The 15,102-nt window shown below is 37.6% G+C and overlaps 1 protein-coding gene across 1 annotated transcript; it reads right to left on the bottom strand.

Annotated features, from left to right (window-relative positions):
- Positions 1–13,041: 13,041 nt before the first annotated feature.
- On the bottom strand, positions 13,042–13,278 carry LOC308607771 (signal transducer CD24-like; the record flags this gene model as incomplete). The annotated part of the gene is made up of 1 exon (XM_081219997.1): positions 13,042–13,278. The coding sequence occupies one exon, from the start codon at positions 13,276–13,278 to the stop codon at positions 13,042–13,044; it is 237 nt and encodes a 78-aa protein (XP_081076123.1).
- Between the last annotated feature and the right edge of the window lie 1,824 nt (positions 13,279–15,102).

Raw genomic sequence — 15,102 nt, 5'->3', positions numbered from 1 at the left:
ATTTTCTCTGCTAATGAAATAACCTAAATACTTAGACCCTTTCATCGCAATATGTCACCACTAATAGACCGAAAATATGCATATGTCCGGCTGTTCTTTTACATTTTCTTCTGTATTGTATTTTACTTTTTAAACATCTACCTTTTACTGCTTCCTAGATCACATACCTGAACGGAATCAGAGCAAAATCCAACCACAAGTAACTGGCGTCTGTAATCAAAATATACCTCTAGAGTTTTCATGTTTGTTTTTCTATCTGTACACATGTGGTCTATAGACTTGTGGTATTTAAAAATATATATGGGTGAAATACCTACCTTGATATCTTTTACAAAAATTTCCCTTTATTCTACAGAATGCGTTGAGTTGTATACATGGGTCAATCTGTTAGCATAAATCACTTTGCCTTGTCCATATGCATGTATTGCAAAATAAAGTGAAACATATTTAAACCATAAAAAAGTAGTCAACAATAGGCAACATCTTAGATAGGAATCAGGTCTCATTATTAACTGAATCATGGGAAGTGAATAATTTCCTCACTCCTAGTTCTCTCACTGTCAGATCCTTACAGAGTGTTTGGGAACAAGAAATATTCATTTTAATGAAGACAAGCAGTATTTCCGCAGTCATAGCATACTATGATGGTTTGAATAATGCCAACATATCCATATCTTAGGGAGAAAGTAAGATGTAGGCCACTTGTTTAAATAGTTAATGCAATACAATCAATATCAATGTATCTCTTTGGCTTAGGGAAAAAAGTTCCTGTAGGTCTTCTTTCAAAGTGTGAAGAATGAAGAGAAAAACAGTCTCCCTAAGATGATAAAATAAAAATTAAATTTAGTAGGTTTTACTGTATTTGAAATGCCCTATTCTCCCCTCTCCCATTTCACTTGAGGCTAGGAGATACATAGTTTTCTGTTTTTATTAACCTAATACTGGTTAATACACCCTTTGTGAAGTACAAGCCTCTGGTTCCTTCTAAGTGATTATGGGAGGTAAAGAAATCTTTGGCCAAATGTTAGTTTCCATTATGGGAAAGCTTTAAATCTCAAGTCCATTAAAATGTCCACTGACATGTTTGGTGGATCTTAAACCAAATTGTTTCTCCTACTTTATCTTAAAGAGTACCCATCCAGAGTTATGTATAGGAGCATCCCTCACACACACACACACACACACACACACACACACACACACACACTACCCTACATCTCGGAGATGCTCTACCATTTCATGTTCTTTCTCCCGGAAGGCATTTGGTGTTCACCTGGCCCCTTAGACTTTCTCTATTCTCGTTTCCCACCCCTCTCACCAGCTCATTCATGAGTTGAAGACACCACACAAATCTTGGGAGAATCGTATGTGTGTGTTCAAGATTTGATATGATTTTGCTGGCATTCTTATTCCATCAACCAGGAGACATTTATTCTGACAAATATTTACTACCACTCTCCAATTTTAAGTCTGCACAATTTTCTTACCATTCAAATTTGTATCTTTGAAAATATTATTTGTCTCTATTTTAACTTAGGTAAGCAAAAAGTATGCATCCTACAAAGAGTAACATACCAAGGATGTGTAAAGGAAAAGCTAATGATATTTTCCTCTTACTTCCCTCTTTTTGCATGCCATCTCTTTTAGTAGCCTATGCTACCCATAATTTTGTCTACATATATTTCCTTAAGAATGGGTGATTTAGAGTGACCTTTGAACTTTTTCAAAAATTAATTAATTACTTTTTTAACCCAGAAAACCTAAAGTTGCCAAAGAAAAGGAGGATTTGAGAGGTTTTTATTCTAACTAAACATAAAAATCAAAATAAAACTTTAAGAAAGATTCAAAATATTGCTGCATTTCTATAGGGTAAATATCTTATTGAAACATTTGATAATATAAAAAGAAATTTGAAGGAATTTGGGATTTAGCCATGAGCTAAATGAGTGAGTAGACAAAAGTCTGTGAATAGGGTTTATCCCTGTTACTTGAGTTTGTTACTTTGCACAACACTTTATCTCCATGTTTACAATATCTTTGTTGCCAAAATAGAGAGCAGGACAAGATAAATCCATGGACTTTTCCCACACTAAAACTCTATGATACTGTAATTCACTTTCAGTCCATATAGAATACTATAAATACTGCTTATCCAAGTGACATAGTAAACACTGATATAAACTGGTTTAATCCCTGGCTTTAGGAATACAATTAGTCCATCACAACATATTAAACAACTAGATTTTTATAATTTATATGAATGTACGAATATAACCTGGTTTTATTTTAAAGTGAATGTTAGTCAAAGCTCTATGCCATCAGGTAAGGAAAGTTCCTATCCTAAGAGAAAAGCTGAATTAAAAGGCAAAGCAGCTTTTTATTTGTACTATTTATTATTTTTATTTGTACTTTTCCCACATGACACGCAAGAAACTCACTTTTCCTCTTGCATTCTGTTTCCTTGCCCCTGACTAGCCTGTACTAAATTCAGAAACGTCTATAGCTGTGTGCTTGCTCTGGAGGGGTCATTTCTTTTTGAGTAGAAACTATTTCCCATTTATTATTCCCCCCTCAGTGACTTGCATATAGATGACACTCATCGAATGTATTTTGAATGGAAATTTTCCTTATATTATCTACTATATTTTTAAATCTCATTAGATTAGTATCGTTACCTTAATGTTGAGAAGAAGAACCTGTGTCTTGGAAAGATTAGGACCTTTGATCAAGGTCATGCAGCCATAAAGTGGTAGAGCCTTGAACTTGGGCCCTCGCTACCTCACTACATAACCTTTAGAGATGCAGGGTCTGACAGTCCTCTCTTCTCATTGTGCACAGACTAAACTTTACATTCTTCTGCTGAAAACACCAGAACTTCAGTGCAGGACTCACTCAACACGCATATGGAACAGAAGCAGATTTGTTTGAATATTAGTCTTTCAATCTATCCAGAAGCACCATGTTGTAGCTAAAAGAGAGTTATCAAAAGTTGCTTATGATATTTCTAGTAATAGGTGCCTTTTTAATCAAATGTGTTTTTATTGAATTCTCTTTTGTGTGCATCGAATAGCCTTAGGGCAGCTTTTCAGTATAGTTAGCTTTTTGGTGTTAGAACAGTATGTTTTAACGGAGGACAATTTGGAAACTTTTATTAAAACAAAGTGGTACAAGACTGGAGATTGAGGAGAAGCAGGTTGCAAGGTGGTGGTAGAAAGGGATCCCCATGCTCCATCATTTATTTTCATTTGTTTTAATCTTTGTTTCTCATCACAAAGTCTAGAATTATAGTGCTCTGAGGGCCAATGCTAAGGAAATAGAAGGAAATTGAAGTTCATTGTGTCAGTGGCACACATTGCCCCCCTCATCAGGAACGGAAGGGGAATCTGAGAAACCTCAGGACAATTAAAATTTGATTTCCATATCCTTACTGACAACGTGCTATTTACCTGCTGTGGGATTTGAGCCTCTTGCCATATCACAGTTCCTCCAGAAAGGGACTGGGTCAGATGTAAGCAATTTAGTCATAAGTTTACATGGGTAGCTACTTGGCTATTCATGGTTGATGCTGTGTCATTTTGAATAATGGAAAAGCTTGCATTATATAATAAGGTTAATAGAAGAACTTGGATGCTCTAGGTAGTAAAAAGAGGCTGGATTTTTTTTTTTGGCATTTATTGGGTTAACTGATTTTTTTCCCTTAACATACACTGAGTAGTTATAGAATATAAAAAGCTCTTTTTCATATCCTTTCAGCGTGTACTGGGACTCCACATATAGAATACCCCCTCCCCCACAAAAAAATTCAGATGGTGCCAAAATCTACATTTTCATTTGGCGAACTAGTTAAATCTATTCATAATCTGGTGCCTGAATCAAATTTCAGAGCCGACTAGACTGCTTTGGCTCCTGGTTTTTGTTGCTCGACCTGTCTCCGACTGAATTTAGCTATGATGTTACATCTCTAGCTGTAGAAAATTTCTAATAAGGGTGGCCTGTTTTTCTTTGCCATTGAAGGGTTCATACACAAGATTCAGCATTTCCGAGCAGGGGCCCTTTTGGAGCCACCATGGAGCATTTTTGGGAAAGAAACTCCTTGTTTCTTTAACTTTTTTTCCCCCTTCTTTCTCAAAATGTTCACTTTAATAGCTCTAGCACCACATAAAACTCATGTACTCTCTAGTGAACAAACTGTGCAGAGAACATTGTCAAGCATCAAGAGAGAAGGCATGAAGATCTCAGAGATTCGTTGTAAAAACCCATGGGATTTCTCTATTTGCAGCACAGGGAGAGAATTTGAAGGAAGGGTAGGGGCAGGATGGGTGCCCAAGTTACCTGGGATGAAGGTTACTTTCTTCTAGAGGAACATTCAGAGAAAGAAAGGAGAAGCTAGTGGTGAGGAAAGAGAAGATTGGAAGGCGATTGCCAGAAAACAATGTAGCTGGAGACCTAGTTGACATGAGAAAATGATGATCGGATTGTTAAACAGTAGGAGGTGGCCATAGAACTCAGTTTGCTGTGGACAGTCCAGGTAGAACTATTGTTATCCTGTCTGGCTTATAAATGAGTTGATAGATCATATTCTCACCCTATACATTGTTTTTTTTTAGGAAACCCATGATAAGTGTTTTAATGCATTTTTATTAGGTTATAGGAGATATTGGGCCAAATTTTTTTCTTCTCCCAAACAGCAGGAAGTTTTGTTATTCCATGAAAATGTTAAAAGTATGCCACACCCCTATTTACTTAAATACTACTGTGGAATTTTGTTATAACCATATTAGAATAGTTATTGGAAATCAAGAAGTAGATCAGGAGTTGGCAAGATAGTAAATATTTTGGTGTCTGTGGGTCACAGAGTCTCTGTTACAATTATGAACTCTGCCAATGTAGTTCGTGAAAGCAGCCATAGACAACATGTAAACAGAGAGGCATGGCTGCGTTGCAATAAAACCTTATTTACAGAAAAGATGGCAGGCCACATTTGGCCTGTGGACAAGAGATTGCCTATCTCTGATTTAGAAGAACATTTACAGTCATAAGACTGTGTTGAGAATATGTTGATAAATAAAAAGGAAGGCTACAATAAAATGATAATATCATTAATACATTTATATATTAAAAAACTAAGTGACACCCAGCAGTCTAACGTGTTAAGAGGTTGTGCAATCACTGTTTATTTAGGTAGTGCTGATGTGTACTCCTCTGATTTTCTTAAGTTTTCTGGGGTTTTGCACTGAGTGTTATTTTACTCTTATACTAAGGAAAAAGGAAAAGAAAAAAAAAAGCACAGTACCCCAGGTCATGATGTCACTGTTAAGTGTGTGTTGACCTATTTCTACAGCATGTTGTTATGCTTCAATGCACAAGAATTAAACTGCTGGGCTGGGATTTGGGCTCCAGTACTAACCAGCTGGGTACTTGGACCGCATTATTTAACTGCTTCTTATCTTAGCTTCTGCTTCTGTCTATAGAGATAATCAGGCACAATTACCCCGTGTGGTGTTCCTGAAGCCTGGGCTGCTGTAAAGGTCTTAGCACCACATCTTGCACATATTCAGCAAATACAATTCTTTTTATGACCCATAGAAGATAAGAATACCGGATATTCCTCTCACTGAAGGTTTTGAAGTTTCTCTGAGAAAATTTGGTAAAGATTTTGATTTTCTCAATGGATAATTAGTAAAGAAACACAAAATAAGTATTGTTATTTGTTGATATTATTATTATCTCCAACGCCATAAAGTTTGCCTGGCAATAACACTGAAGGAGAAACAACCAACCAAAAAAGCGACAACTCCGTTTCCTATTGCCACATAATGACATAAATCTTAAGTGGGTAAACCTTGAAGGAAGACCTCTATGGAGTCTAAATATTACACCTTTTGCATGATTTTAACATTATTACACTTTTAATAAATGCTTCCTAAATTCTACTTTACAGCAAACCTCTGACCTTTGTAGGAAATCAGAGCCTATGCAAGACTTCTCAAATCTACTCCCATGTATGCAGGGCCTGGTATCTCACACTGTGAATGTAGAAGCTGGAAAATGGCACAGTTTTTCCCCTTAAATAGCCACAGGTTACAACAAGAAATGCTACTAAGAATTAACTCCAGAAATAGCTTTCGTATTTTGATTAACAAATTTTTCTCCTTGAGTTTTCTCTATAAATATCATCCAAGAAAATGCATTAACACCTCCAAAAGTGGAAGTAGTCAACATTTTCTGCTGTATCCAAAGAATGAGAGTCCAGTGCAGAACTCAGACGGCAGAAGATGTTGGGGGGAGGAGTGAACAGAGTGGGGGGAAAGTAGGCTCCCATTATCTGAGGCTGAAATTTCTATGGTAGGGAAACCTTTATAGAAAGGATTTTATAACTTTTTATATTTTTAAAACAAGCATCCTTTTTTCTTTTCCCATTTTTTATGATTAAGGGTTGTTTTTTTTAGCCTTCTCTCACTATATTCATATTTAATATTAATAACAGTTAATATTTCCCATATTAACTCATTTTGTTATATATTTTTTCTCTTAAAATGCAAGTACTTTGGTGTGAATCCTTTAGTTAAGCCAAAGCCCGAAGGCTATAGTAAAAGCATGAAAACTTCTCCCTGCCAATAAAATTTAAGCCAATTCTCTATTAATTAGATAGCCTTTCTGCTCTTTCCATTCTCAGCCACATTCCCACTTTCCATTCAATTGTAATTTTCTTCCTCTTTCACATCCTAGTTGAAAATCTTTTTGGCTTTTACTTTTTAAAAATCATCACTCTGACTATAAAATGTCTGTTTCTTGCATCAGATGAAGAAGGTAATGGTTTGTGTCTGTTGTGATCATAATTGTTTCTCTCGTATCCATTGCCTGTTACATTACACATTACAGGTGCTCAATAAATGTTTATTCGATTACCTAAAATATAACCTTTTACAACTCATTTATTCTGACTTAATAATGGTTAGGAAATATTATTTAAGCCAGCTCTGTTGTGAAAGACAAAATGACCATCAGTTGCTATAGATACCTCAATTAATTTGACCATGAAGATTTTATGACAAAAAATAAATAAGCAAACAATAAAACATATGTTGAAAAAATGAATCCCAATTATGCCTTTTTTTTCTAACTAAGTGTGGTCAGTGTCAGTGGTCACTTCCCAATCCCTTTTTCTTTTAATAAAAGGGCTGCCAGGTCTGCTAATACCCCAGTGTAACTGTAAAGATGATTGGTATCAAAGGATTTACATCATGTTTCCTCTTGTCCATTTATGCCTGACAGACAGAAATTTCAAAGAAATAATTGGCATGTCGTGAAACCATAGGTACGCCATTTTGCTGAAAAGTTATTTTCCAAAAGTCCACTTGTTTCATCTGGATTTTAAGGAAATCCAACAGGGCTAAGAAAAGGAGAGAAGAATATGTATCTGTAGCTGTTACTATTTTTTAGTAACTCTTCAGTTCTCTTCTTGTAAAATATAAAGGAGGACAGAGGACCAGGGAGTAACACTACATTTCACCATTGCTATACCTTTCATGGTCCAGATCCAACATCACTATTTGGTGAAGCATTACTTAATTGCTTTAACTCCTTTCTCTGCTTACCTAGTACCCAGCCTTTATCCTGCAGTTACCATTATTTGAACGATATTATAACTCTTTGTATTGAAGCCTATCTCTTGTACCTGAACCTAAGTTCTATGAGGGCAGAACTCATAGAATTCATCTTCTACCCAGGGCACTTAGAAAAGCTCTCAGTGAATCTCGGGTGAATAAATTCATCTGTATACATCATATGTGTAGAATAGACTTCAGACATATTGAATGATTTAAGAAAGTATCGGTTGAACCAGATACAGTGTCCCTTGCTATTACTAGGAACATCTCTGCTCCTCATAGAAAGTAGCAAATACATCGTGGGTTTTTTAAAATAAATTTTTAATTTATTTTTGGCTGCATTGGGTCTTTGTTGTTGTGCGCGGGCTCTCTCTAGCTGCGGTGAGCAGGGGCTACTCTTCGTTGCGGTGCACAGGCTTCTCATTGCGGTGGCTTCTCTTGTTGCAGAGCACGGGCTCTAGGCACGTGGGCTTCAGTAGTTGTGGCACGTGGGCTCAGTAGTTGTGTCTCGCGGGCTCTAGAGCGCAGGCTCAGTAGTTGGGGTGCACGGGCTTGGTTGCTCCGTAGCACGTGGGATCTTCCTGGACCAGGGCTCGAACCCGTGTCCCCTGCACTGGCAGGCAGACTCTCAACCACTGTGCCACCAGGGAAGCCCTACATTGTGTTTTGGTGCATTGCCACATGCCCACGAGAGCCTCACTTCACTTTTAAGGTCTGTGTGTCTGAGGGTGGGCCACTGTCACATTCTGCCCACTCCCCACTGACTCTGTGCCATGGCCAACGTGGTCCCAAAGACCCTGCAACTCTGGTGACAACTTTTCTCACCTGAAGAGGTCAAGCACACCACCCCACGAGCAGAGTCTTCTCTGCTTTTTGTCCTTATGGTGTTGATACAACACAGCTCCAATCTAGAAGACAAGAAAAGCCCACCATCCAAATGCAATTTTTACTAATTTAAGCGCATTTAACCCAGGGAGAAAGCCAAGTGGCTGGGTTGGTTGGGGTCATTTATTCTGCCAAGTTTGGGTGGGTTTGCACTAGTTGAGCATTTAGTGCCATCCCTGATCATTATGGGCTGGCACAGAAAATTAAGCTACCACACCTTTAATGAACTTAATTCCCTTATTTTGACAGAGTTCCCATTTCCAGTGATTCACAGTTTACATTTAGACATTTCTCCTACAGGTGTTTGCCAAGGGCCTTAACTGGCAGCTAAGCATTGGATTCGTTAGACACTAGAATGAGAAACATCCAAATCATCTTTACAGATTCTGTAAGCAAGATTTAGACCTGAGATATCCAGTGTCAGAAGCACTCAGGGTCACCCCCAAACACATACCCCACATCCTCTTAACTTTTCATTACTGTTGCATTTTGAAGAGTCAGGCCCCAGGCCTTGAAACAGAGAGGGGTTACTTGGAGAAAACATCCTCATGAGAATGAAAGAGAGGTCGTTTGTTTCATGGCTCTGTAAATGACAAAGGATTTTGGTTTTGGTGTTTAAAGGCTGGTGGAGTTGAGGAAATTATCTCAGCTTCTCATTTAGTTTATGAGAGAAAGACAGTGATGGGTAACATGATTTCTATGTACAAGCAGTGTGCGAAGTGTTTTCAGAACTTGCTTTAATCCTTAAAATTTGTTCAGGGCCAAGCAGCTCTTAAGGATTAAAACTGGGGCTGAGATTTGTCTGGTTCCAAAACTCATGCTTTTAAATACTACTCCAGGGATCAGCAAACTTTACTGTAGAGGGCCAAATAGTATTTTAGGGTTTGCCGGTTAGATGGTCTCTGTTGCAAATACATGTTTCTGCTGTTATAAGGCATAGAAGCTGCCAGAGACAGTATGCAAATGAATAAGAGCGGCTGGTCCAACAAAACTTTATTTGTGAAAATGAGTGGGAGGCCAGATTTGGGCCGTGGACCATAGTTTGCTGACCCTTGTCCCGCTCTATACTCTAAACTTGAATTTTAAATAATGTTTCCTTTCATGTTTTCAGCAACTTCTGGAGGACTGGATACTAACAGATTGTATATGGGTCTCTTTCCTCTCTCCTTTCATCCATTTATTAAACATATATTGATTACTAATTTAGAAATATTTATGAATCCCTTGAATCTTTCCCTTCCTCCCTCATTCTGTGTTCTTTCTTAATTATTTCAGCCATCCTTTCTTTCTCAAGACTATCTCAGAAATTCTATTATTTTGCCCAATGCTCCCCAAATTCCAGATTATGAAAAGTTTTTTTCCTTCATTCTAGATGAACTCACTGTTAGCTCAAGACGTTAGGTGACCTTCTTTTGACATAAAGCACTCTGTCACCCTCCCTTTCTGTTCAGGTTGTATATAATCAGCAGTTTGGGAATCTGTAATGGATTTTCCAGGAGGCAACTCTGATGAAAATGTCACCTTTCTAAACAAAGACAGTTGTCAGAATGTCCTTTCAGAAATCCAGATTATTCACTGTTCTCATCATGCTGTTTTCAGTTCTTCAATAGTAAGGGGGCATTGCCACCTGGTGGAAAAAATATTGAGGGGGTTAGATGGCCACCTGGGGAAAACACAGATAAGCACATTTACATAGACTGGAAGATTTTACCTTGGTAATGTCATTGCAATGCCTAGTGGTCTGCAAGCTGACCTCCTTCCCTGTTCAGAAGCTAAAACAAGTAAATGAAAGTAAAACTGTTAACAATTGTGTTTGAATAGATCTAGGTGATCTATTTTTAGAATAAAATGACTTGAAATGCCATGATATTCCTAATTGTTAAAGCTCCACTGGACCCATTTCTTCCCCATTTATAGAATTGTCCACTCTTTTTTTATAATTTTCTATTACTTCCTCTAAATGGACTTTTTTTGTTTTTATTTTTCAATAATGCTCAGGTCTTCTATGGCCTCTTAACTTTAACCTAATAGGTCTTTGAGCAACTTTTAATTTTTATTCTTCACTGGCCAGCCTGTAACTGCTGCCCCTAAATTTTATCTGCCTGTTCACCATCACATACTCTGAAATCTCCCTTCCATTTCCCATCACATTCCTAGATCTGCAGTCAAACATGTTAAGTTTGACTTTTACTCCAATGGCCCTCCCCAGTCCTTATGCTTGTTGGCCGTTCTATGACCTCAACTCCATCCTTGAAATTCTTCCTTCATGGTTTCCAGTTATGCAGTTTCCTAATTCTGCCCTTTCTGCTCTCATTCTGCTATTATCCTTGTTTCTGCCTTTCCATAATATTACCGCTTTTCCTTTCTTTCTTTTCTTTCTCTTTCTTTCTTTCTTCCTTTCTTCCCTTTCTCTCTCTCTTTTTCTTCCTTCCCTCCTTCCTTCCTTCCTTCCTTTCTTTCTTCCTTCCTTTCTTTCTTTCATTCTTTCTTTCATTCATTCTTTCTTTCTTTCTTTCACCTTGCTTCTTATCTCTGAGTATGAAAGCCAACAATTTTAGCATCAGTCTTCTTCTCTTTACAGCATCACTTTCTAGATCCATTCATTCACTTGCATAGCTTCAACTGTTGTTCTTCAGAGCATCTGCCTTCCCAGGCCTGTACCCAACCCATGCCCTTGTCTTACTTTCTTACTTTTTCAGAGATTATTCTAAATCTAACATCTCCTTATACCAGCTGAAACCCACTCTGGACAAAATTGAAAGGAACACATTTCTTTTTTTTTGCTCTTTCAGCCATATTTTTATTTACAGTTTGTGTTTAATGCAAATCAATTCCATAACAAGAGAAGTTACTATGAATCAAAGCATAAATACACAAACACAATATACAATCCAAAATAGATGTACAGCATTCAGGTATGAAACAAAAGAGAATGTTCATTCACACACACAGTAGCTTGAGATCTGTTGGATATGGTTGTTCCAGTGTAGATTTCTAAAGATGGAAAAAAAATGACTGGTTATCAAGACTACTGTGGCCATATTAGATTTCGGAACATCTAAGCATCAGTGTGTGACCATGCAAACAAAAGACTTTAGGGAGTGTCTATTTTTAAAAAGGTTTCTGTGCATAAAGACAGTTGTGAAAAGATTTACTTTCCAAAATCAAGCCCATTTTAGGCTTAGGACCAGGTTCTAACTATCTAAAAATATTGAATGATAACATAAAGTGTTCCAAATGTGGCTATTCTGATTCAGTTTAAAAAGAAGTATTTACAGAAAAGAGTATAAAAGTTTTTCTGAATTTAATGTAAGCAAGCTTCCAGTCTTCCCTTGCCAAATATATTTGATTTATTGTTTAACTCCTTCACATATTTGCCTTTTTAATTTCAAGATTTGTCAATCTTACCTTCAAAACAGATCATTTTTTAAACTGTAAAAAGTATTCGACATATGCAGAAATAAAAAGCATTTTGAAATTAGTTGAGATCAATGTAATTCTACTCTTTGTTATCTGTTTAGCTAAATGAATCTACTGCTCTTTTTGAATAAGAATAGTTGATAAATATGTAAGCAAAATATACTCATTATGCTTGGATTTGGGGTAGATTCCAATCCATCATTGCCCTGGTACATATCAATGACTATATAAAAATTCAAATGCAATGTCAAACCCAAACCCCAAGGGAAAGAAAGAGTTCAGTTCCCAAGAGAACAGCGATAGCTTAACATAAAATTTTCTCTAGAGTACATCAGCATTAAATTAGTACTACTGAAACAACACATTGAGGATTTACAGTAACACCTGGAAGTTCCTTCTAATGTACATATAAATAGAATCACAGAAGCTTTGTTTTACCTCATTGTTTTATGGCCTTATAAATTTAATGAACAAATGAAAACTGAATCTCTGTTCCACATCCCATTCTTTATCTCTAGGTAAGATAAAATCTATTTTCACTTTCAAGGTAGAGTTTTATGTGTCCATACTTCTTTTTTTTTTTTTTTTTTTTTTTTTTTTTTTTTTTTTTGCGATAGGCGGGCCTCTCACTGTTGTGGCCTCTCCCCTTGCGGAGCACAGGCTCCGGACGCGCAGGCTCAGCAGCCATGGCTCACGGGCCTAGCCGCTCTGCGGCATGTGGGATCTTCCCAGACCGGGGCACGAACCCGTGTCCCCTGCATCGGCAGGCGGACTCTCAACCACTGCGCCACCAGGGAAGCCCATGTGTCCATACTTCTTAAGCCACATTTAAGGAAATCATCTCTTAACTAATTTTGGATGTTGTCTCTCTTCATCTTGTACAGGAAACTCCAGCATATTTAATATTGGCATTCATCATCTAGTCAAACCCTGCACATGCTCTTCAAACCAATCAAATTTGGGATCCTCAACAGTTTCTGTCAATAAAATAAGGTGTGGAACTAGCAGATTCATTCAATGAAGATCTGTTTGTTTGTTTTTTTTCCCTTGTCACACTGGATGTCTGGATGCCATCTGAATTGGGTTTAGAGGATGGGAAGTATAGATGTTTCTTGGCCTGAGTCTCTTAACAGTAGAGCTGTAGAAGGGAGACCGAGATCACCAAGAGACTGGCTGTTGACTGCAGAGCACCACCACTTGCCTTGGTGGTGGCATTCGCTGGATTGGGGACAGCTGAGGTACGCTGGGAGGAATTACTTGAAGGCGTTACAACAGTTGTTTGATTTGAATAAATCTGCGTAGGTAAGAGCAGTGCCAGAAGCAGCAGCCCCAGTCCAAGCCTGGCCACCATCACTCTGCCCATGTCCGCTCCGTCGGTGTGCAGCGCATCTCACTGGATGCGGAGTGCATGAAAGATCACTGGCTCCGGGCAGGTGCAGGCAAGGTCGAAAGGAACATATTTCTTAACATCATAATTACATTTCTTGATTCCTCCTTTTAAAGGAAAGCACACTTTCCCTAATATTCAGTATTAGACATTTTAGAGCAATTCAGAAACATTTTCGCTGTTTTATTGTTCTGGTCCAGTCTGTCATCATGGCTCTCTTTGTTTCTTTCGACATGTTTATCTTGAGTGTAAACTTCAGGAGTAGAAAAGCTTCAATTCTTTTGTTCCCCATGTCTCCCAGCACCTAGCACAGGGCCTGGCATATCGTATACGTTTAATAAATATTTGTTCATAAATAAATGAATTAATGTTCACAAACCTTTCTCTTTTCCATTCCAAGTGCCAGGATCCGTGTCATATCCTTTTTACTTTAACCCAGGACTCCAGAAGCCTCTTAGATTATAACCCTGCAATTTGACTATTGATCAAAATCACCTTAGTGGTTCATTAAATGGCCAGTTTCTTGGGTCCCATTTCCAGATATCATGATTCACTGGACATCCAGAAGTTAAGTGAGCATAACGCTTCATTAAGAGTCCTGGCTTTCCTCATTCTCTTCTGTTCTATTTTATTATATATTATAGACTTCTTTTTTTAAAAAAAAAAATATTTATTTATTTATTTATTTTTGGCTGTGTTGGGTCTTCATTGCGGTGCATGGGCTTCTCATTGCAGTGGCTCTCTTGTTGTGGAGCATGGGCTCTAGGCACATGGGCTTCAGTAGCTGCAGCATGAGGGTTCAGTAGCTGTGGCTCACAGGCTCTAGAGTGCAGGCTCAGTAGTTGTGGCTCACGGGCTTAGTTGCTCTGCGGCATGTGGGATCTTCCTGGACCAGGGCTTGAACCAGTGTCCCCTGCAGTGGCAGGAGGATTCTTAACCTCTGCACCACCAGGGCAGTCCTATATTGTAGACGTCTATCCAAATTGTAACAAATTCTATTGTAGTCAGATCCAAATTTATACACAATTCCCCTCTTAGACTTTCATCCTTGTTATTTTTAATTTTTCAAACAAATCAGATGCATGTCAGGGACAGAATTAAAAGATCAGATTTCAGATTTCCATCTTCATTTCCTATCTCCTTAATCTATTAAATCATATCTATATCATGTGGTTCCTGTGAGGATCAAATTAGATACTTTTTATAAAATTGACTTGTAAATGAAAACACTTGGTTCAGGTCAGTTGTTTTGGTCTTTTGTTTCTACTGTAATTATAACAATATTAGCCACAAACTAGTCAGTCAATGGCCCAATCCTTACAAAATTATAAATTCAGTGGACTGCTTCTCTGAAACAGTATATAAGATATACTGTTTCCAAAATATTAATTAGTTTATAAGTTCTTTATGGGAAATCACATGTAGACCATTATCTGTGTTTGGAATTTTATTTCTTGCCTCTGAAAGAATAAATGTGTAGTTCAGACTTAAGAGAAAAGAAGCTGATGAAGCAAATATTAGTTTGTCTATATATAAAATCAACTTCTTACTCAGGAGGAAACTTATTGCTCAGTTGGGAAAGGAACAGTAAGTGGTCTTCCCTGTATGAAGTAAGGGTCTTAGAAAAAACACAGACATCACACTATCTTCTCAGATATTAACTAGATTGCTATATTTCAAAATCCATAGAGGCCACATGGCTTTTTCACCACTATATTCCCAAAGCTGAGAATATAGCAGAAGCTTGATAAACACTTATTACTTAAGAAGCCCAATCTTCTATTATGGAACCTTAATCAC

The sequence above is a fragment of the Mesoplodon bidens genome (genome assembly GCF_964165515.1).
Source record: "Mesoplodon bidens genome assembly, chromosome: 19".
Taxonomy (NCBI): domain Eukaryota; kingdom Metazoa; phylum Chordata; class Mammalia; order Artiodactyla; family Ziphiidae; genus Mesoplodon; species Mesoplodon bidens.
Note: the sequence above shows the minus strand (reverse complement) of the source record. Positions and strands in the feature narration are given on the sequence as shown.